General features: G+C 34.1%; 1 protein-coding gene across 6 annotated transcripts in view; it reads left to right on the top strand.

Annotated features, from left to right (window-relative positions):
• LOC136039763 (uncharacterized) overlaps window positions 1-6,919 on the top strand; it is a 93,677-nt gene extending 86,758 nt beyond the window's left edge. For 4 of the 6 annotated variants that reach the window (XM_065723622.1, XM_065723623.1, XM_065723624.1 and 1 more), the window contains exon 17: window positions 5,331-6,919. In XM_065723622.1, the coding sequence (XP_065579694.1) occupies window positions 5,331-5,729 (399 nt within the window). In that variant the 3' untranslated portion in view covers window positions 5,730-6,919. The remainder of the gene's footprint in view (window positions 1-5,330) is intronic. The other 2 variants (XM_065723626.1, XM_065723627.1) reach the window with 1 other exon arrangement.
• The last annotated feature ends 240 nt before the right edge of the window (window positions 6,920-7,159 follow it).

Raw genomic sequence — 7,159 nt, forward strand, 5'->3', positions numbered from 1 at the left:
GCTATCTCTCGCTTTCCCCAGTGCCTCTAAAACTTCCTGGGGTTTTCTTTCACAATCATCATAAAAAAAATCCATTCTTAATATCATTCTTAACTCCGCAATTTAAATTTGAACCTACCTTATATACAACATCATTTACTAATGCAAACAGCTCCTCTATTTTTCCATCACCTAGTAAAACCGAACATTTCTCTAATTCCTGCTGAACTTCTTCACTAGTCATCATACTCAGAAGATTTTTCTCATTCTCTCCTGTTATTTTCAGTGTCTTTCTAATCCCTAAATCCTCAGTTTCTCTGCGTTTTTTTTTCATTAGTCGCTAGTTTCTTAGAACTAACCAACTCAAAAGTAGTTCAACAACTCAAAAATATGCCAAAGAGGAATATCCACCAAAATATAATCAATTACACTTGGAGTCGTCCCAGAAAAACAAATGAAATTTCCCACACCTCCATCCTTTCCAACTCTTCCATTCAAAATAACGAAATTTTCCTTCCCACAAAAATCCAAAATTTTACGACCCCAATTATTCTTTCGTCTACTATGGTCCTCACTTACCCTTGAAGGGAGATGGATAACTAAATCATCCCAAACCTCCCAAGCAGCTTCATCCGTACAGGCATGAGGTGACATAAAAACATGACATCATGACATCAAACAAAAGACAGGAGGTGACAACAAGACAAAACAAGTCAGAAGGAAACTGAATAGAAAATTTACGTTTTTCATCCTCTAATATACACCGCGTATCCTCCTCGTTTCACTAAATGCGCTACCGAATGATTTCATAGATGTGACGCTTCATTTAATAACTGTGAATCCGCTCTCGGTCTTCCGCCATCTTTCAGCGTTATATTTGAACCTCCAACAGCCGATACCTGGTACGCACTAGCAACTCCCTTTCTATATTCACCACCAGGTACCGTGCGCTCCTCTATCGCATCAGTTTCGAAATTGTAATATAACCCTTGTTCTCTACAAATAATTTCATACCACGTAACTTCGCCTCTTTACCCGCCGATTTCACTGCCTCAAAGGTAAATTTCATTTTCTTTCTCGCAAGTAATTCTCATGTTGTGTAGTCAGGCGTAATTCAAATTTTTGCGTGTCTAAAATGTTGACCTGATTGCAGAACAAGATCGCGGCAAAAAGCACTCGTAAATTTAACCAAAATGGGACTGGGGTTTTGATTACACTTATTACGGAAAACGTCTTTTATGTCGCTAAGATGTATCGAGGCATTCGGTATAAATTGGTTAAAGTGGCAACTATATCTTCAAATAATGTCTGTGCTCGTCTTGACGGATCAAAGCTATACAAAATTACATTTGTTCGTTTTGAATCAGCCTCCCTATACTCATTTTAAGTCGCATCTTCTCCAGTTCAGTTTTCAGAGAATCAACTTCTCGCTGCGTATTTATATTTTCTACCTTAACTTCAGTGATCGCTCCCTCCAACTTAATTGATAACTGGGCCAGCCCCCCATTTATTCCCGCTATTTTGCTAACTGACCATTCATTAGGGTGAGCATTGCCATTATTCGAGATTCTGCATCATTAGAGATATGGCTATCCCCTGAATTCTGGCCTTGTGTAAATATTTCTTGGAATGAAATGAAGTTTTTTATGCTGATTCCCAAAATATTAAATTCAGGAGGATCAAGGAGGGGGAACCCCCTCGTATAAGGAACAATTTCTGTTCGTTTTGAGTTTTAATGTTGCTCCTTACTGCCAGTTAAAAAAAAGTTGTCTTTTCAATTTAATTTCTTATAGATTTTCAAATAATGGCGACCCTCCTCCATGAAAAATCCTCTCCTGATTGAAGATCTAACTCCTATAAAAATGGTGACATGCTTGCGCTTCGTTCCACCCTATGAGCGTGGCTACCACCTTCTGAAAGCTTTTGAACAACTTTCGATTGATTGTCTTAATTTTCAATGTCATATCCCTTCTCACAATTTCAGATGCCAACCTCATTTTGACTGTGTCTGTGTATTATCCTCTGTCGCCAAATATTCTACTTGGCGCCGGTGCGGTCGACAAAACCCTCAGGCTTGCGGGTCCAACGTAAAGTTTTTCATTCACAGATTAATCCTGCTATGGCGTCTATAAGTATAAAAGAATAAATTATGGAACTATTTATTACACGTTTCTTTTGTTAGTAGAATATTCGTTGTTTCAGAATTAGCGTAAATAAGTTAAACTATAGCAAAAAAACTGTAGATTTAAAGAGTTGCCACCCCGTTTAGATATATATTAATAATGGTGACCCTTTTTAGTTCTAAAGTTGTTCTTTAAAAAAACTGTTTTTTTTGCTTTGTGTTTTTTCTCCGTGTGTATTACCTTCCAAGATAATTTTTTTAGACTTCGATTTGTTGAAATAGTCCCTTTGAGTCTTGGGGCCAAGAAAGGGCTCCGGAGGAGGCTCAATTGTTCTCAGATCTTTTTTGGCTGTTTCTTCATTTTTAATTTCTTACTTCATTTCTTACTTAATTTTTATCAAGATTTGATCCCTTTTCGGATGTATTTTTTCCTTTTGCTCTAAATTTAGCTAAATATAACAATTTCCGATTTACACTTAATAATCCTTGTACATTCGGATTCAGCATAAAACGGGAATTATTTTGATGTTGGTTTTACGTTGTTTTAGGCTTTCGTTTTTGGAGTTTTGGTTGTCATTCGTTCGGGTCACGCTATCCTTACAGTTCGTTAGCAATAACTGTTTCATCAAACAGTTCGTGGTAACGAACTGTAGTAAGGAGCGATCCGGCTCAATAGTAACCAAAACTCTAAAAAATTGAATTTTGATATCAATAGCTACATCAAAAGAATCGCATTTTAATGCTGATTTTAAATATATAAGTTTCATCAAGTTTAGTCTCACCCATCAAAAGTTACGAGCCTGAGAAAGTTTGCCTTATTTAGGAAAATAGGGGGAAACACCCCCTAAAAGTCGTAGGATCTTAGCGAAAATGACACCATCAGATTCAGCGTATCAGAGAACCCTACTCTAGAAGTTCAAAGCTCCTATCTACAAAATGTGGAATTTTATATTTTTTGCCAGAAGACAAATCACGGGTGCGTGTTTATTTGTTTGTTTTTTTTTTTTTTTTTTTTTTGTTTTTTTTTTCCCAGGGGTCATCGTATCGACCAAGTGGTCCTAGAATGTCGCAAGAGGGCTCATTCTAACGGAAATGAAAAGTTCTAGTGCCCTTTTTAAGTGACCAAAAAAATTGGAGGGCATCTAGGCCCCCTCCCACGCTCATTTTTTTCCCAAAGTCAACGGATCAAAATTTTGAGATAGCCATTTTGTTCAGCATAGTCGAAAACCATAATAACTATGTCTTTGGGGATGACTTACTCCCCCACAATCCCTGGGGGAGGGGCTGCAAGTTACAAACTTTGACCAGTGTTTACATATAGTAATGGTTATTGGGAAGTGTACAGACGTTTTCAGGGGGATTTTATTTTGTTTGGGGGTGGGGCTGAGGAGAGGGGGCTATGTTGGAGGATCTTTCCTTGGAGGAATCTGTCATGGGGGAAGAAAAATTCAATGAAAAGGGCACAGGATTCTCTAGCATTACTATAAGAAAACAATGAAAAATAAACATGAAAACGTTTTTTCAAATGAAAGGAAGAAGTAGCATTGAAACTTAAAACGAACAGAGATTATTACGCATATGAGGCGTTCTAAAAATACTTTAGCATAAAGAGCGAGGTATTTAGGAGGAGATATATACCTTGCTCTTTATGCTAAAGTATTTTTAGTAATTTCAACTATTTATTCTACGGCCTTTCTGATTCAGGAGTCATTCTTAAAGAATTGGGACAAAACTTACGATTTAGTGTAAAGAAGGAGGTATTAACGAGGGTACAAACCCCCTCATATACATAATAAAAATTAAAGAATATAAAAGTTTGTTACGTAAGTTGATTCTAAAGTTACGTATATTTTTTGCTAATAAAAAAATTCGTTAAAATTAAAATTAATAGTTGCCTTTTTATGTAACCGAAAAATTGCATGGCAACTAGGCCGCCTTCCCCATCCCATATTTCTCAAAAACTTATGATCAAAACTAAGAGAAAGCCATTTAGCCAAAAAAGGAATTAATATGCACATTTAATTTGAATAGTTTACGTGTGGAGAGTCAAAATCAAACATGCATTAATTCAAAAACGTTCAGAAATTACATAAAAAAAACTAGTTTTTTTAACTGAAAGTAAGGAGCGACATTAAAACTTAAAACGAACAGAAATTACTCCGTATATGAAATGGATTGTCCCCTCCGCAATCCCTCGTTCTTTACGCTAAAGTTCGACTCTTTGCCACAATTTTTCTTTTTAAAACAATTAAAAGCTTTAGCGTAAAGAGCGAGGGATTGCGGAGGGGACAATCCATTTCATATACGGAGTAATTTCTGTTCGTTTTAAGTTTTAATGTCGCTCCTTACTTTCAGTTAAAAAAACTAGTTTTTTTTATGTAATTTACAGTTAAGGCTCACTATATTTAGCACAAGCTATATTTTATTAGTGTTTATTGTGTTACTGTGGCTTTATCGTCTGTTAATACTACTATTGCAGCCTCTAGTAATGCTATGAGCTGTTTATTTTTTTTATTTTTCTTGTTTTTTTTTTGTTTCTTCGTAATGTCTTTGTATGAACGGTATTTACGTGATTAAATAACGGTGGAAAATTTTTGTATAAACTACTATTACCTTCTTTATGAAAAGGTACTATGAGGTACTTGCTTTATTTTCTAGTTTTTTCTTTTGTTTGTTCTCCGTAATGTCTTTGAATGAAGAGTTTTTACCAGAACAAATAGTAATGTAAAATCTTAAAGATAGAGAGAATAATCTTGAATTGAATTCATGAATTGAGCTTAAATTTTGCTAATTTGTTTTCTTTGCTTAAACCGGATTGACTTAAATCCACTTAAAATTATACTTTACTAAAATTCATTGCCGATCCTTATGAAAATATAACAACAATTCTATGAAAAAGCTTTCGACCTGTTTTGGCCTATATCTTTGATTAACAGTAAGAATCCTAGTATTTAATGCTAATTCGAATTTAAAATTAATCGTCTAAATAGTAGGCTAAACTTTAAGAAAGTGAAAAAGCAATCTAATAGATCTTTATTGATTTCAAACTCCATTAGAAAGACAGAGGGCAAAATTTTTTAAGGCCCTAAAAAGATATTAATGAACTAAGACATTTCCAAATAAATAGTAACTGATGACAAATATTAACAGATAAATCATTTTAATTACGATATTGAATAGAATTACCTTTAAACAATATCATCATTATGTTCTTTTTTTTTACTTCCAGACAAACCTATCCATGCCTCAGTACTGCGGTGTTCAGCCTTCACATTCAATGCTGCACAGCCCGTTCAGTTTACAGTCACGGATGAGAACAACCCCCACCGTTGATCCTTCACGCTGTATTACTCCGTCATCGCAACATCTGACAAATGATTCTTTATCTAGGATATTAAGTACACCTCCTACTCCATTAACTCAAACCTCATTGGCATATCCAACGCCATCTCCAAGTCCCGGCTTTCATGTACAAGGTCGAATGGGTTATCAGAGTTATCAGAATTTAACTAATTATCCAAACTATCAGAACTATGCCTTACAAAATCCCACCCCTTACGCGCCACGACCGTCACACCCTTACCCTCAAAATCCGCAAGTGTATAACCCTTATGGTAGTTATTACTAGATACTATTCCAATTAGATCACAATGCAATGATGAAAGTAACCGAAATGATTACCTAGCTGTTAGTTATATATTCGAAGATAGTGTTTTTTATTGAGGTCACATTGTGGCTCACAATCAACATGGAGCTTTCCAGCCTTAAATGGCCAATTAGAGGGTTTTTGGATACTAGTTAATGGGGAAGCATAAGAAGCGAGGGTTGCTTTCCATCACAGAGTTGAAGTTTTTACAAAACAACTCTATCACAATATTTTGTGTGGTGTCGTTAGAGGCTCATAAATTGTACAATGGTGTTACATAATCATCTGCTATATTCACGTGAATTGGAATTCTGGAAGCAATTTATTGGGATAAAAAATATCTTAAGATTATGATTTGAGTTATTTATTTAGTTTTGGTATTGTATTCTATCGGTTGAAACATGTTTACATTTGAAATCTTGTGCGCTTTTGTTACTTTAATATTATATTGGTAAATACGGTGCTACTCTTGGACTGATAACATACGCTCAACATCTTATAACCTTGTTATTTTAGATTTACCAACTTTTAAGGAAATATAAATAAAGCACCATTGAAAGAATCTTACTGTTGTAATTCCCAAAACACCTTCTGCGAATTATGTTTCTCAGTGAAATATGATGGCAGTATACCTGAGTCAATGTAAATGCTACAACAAAATATTTTCTTTTAGAATACTTTACATCTTGTGGAAGTCACAGTTCAAGTATGTTTGGCCATCATTCGCTTACAATAAGTAATGTTTATCCTATTTGAGCACAAATTAGCCTCTAATTCAAATAGTCCTATTGAAGGAAATAATATAGTTATATGAAAACGAACTTAAAAGTACATTCAGAATAGTTTAATAGTTAAATTTTCTTTCCAAAAATTAAAATTTACAAAAAAGAATCAAGAAATTAGCCTAATATATGTTATGTGTTAAGTAACCCGAAATGTTTATTATTAATTATTCTTGTTCAATGTAGATATTGGATATTAAAATTAGTTGGTTTATTTAATGCGCGCGTTTATTCATTTAAATATATTGTAATACCTGACAGAAATAGGGGATGGCATATAGTGTGCAGCTATTATGCTTAGTGGCTGATCGGCTTCGGTATTTCTTATAATACCTGGGTATCATTTTTGTCAACAAATTATACTCTTGTTTTGTAATATATATATATATATATATATATATATATATATATATATATATATATATATATATATATATATATATATATATATATATATATATATATATATATATATATATATATATATAGATAAAAACTACAGTACTTTTAAGCAATTCGCTTTAGCATTTGACCCCCTCTTCCTACTCTGAACCAAATGCCAGGGAGATACCCCTTTTCAACAAATTTTGGATAATCTCTTTTAAACAACTAAAATGTGCCTACTAGTGG

The sequence above is a fragment of the Artemia franciscana genome, chromosome 20 (assembly GCF_032884065.1).
Source record: "Artemia franciscana chromosome 20, ASM3288406v1, whole genome shotgun sequence".
Taxonomy (NCBI): Eukaryota; Metazoa; Arthropoda; class Branchiopoda; order Anostraca; family Artemiidae; genus Artemia; species Artemia franciscana.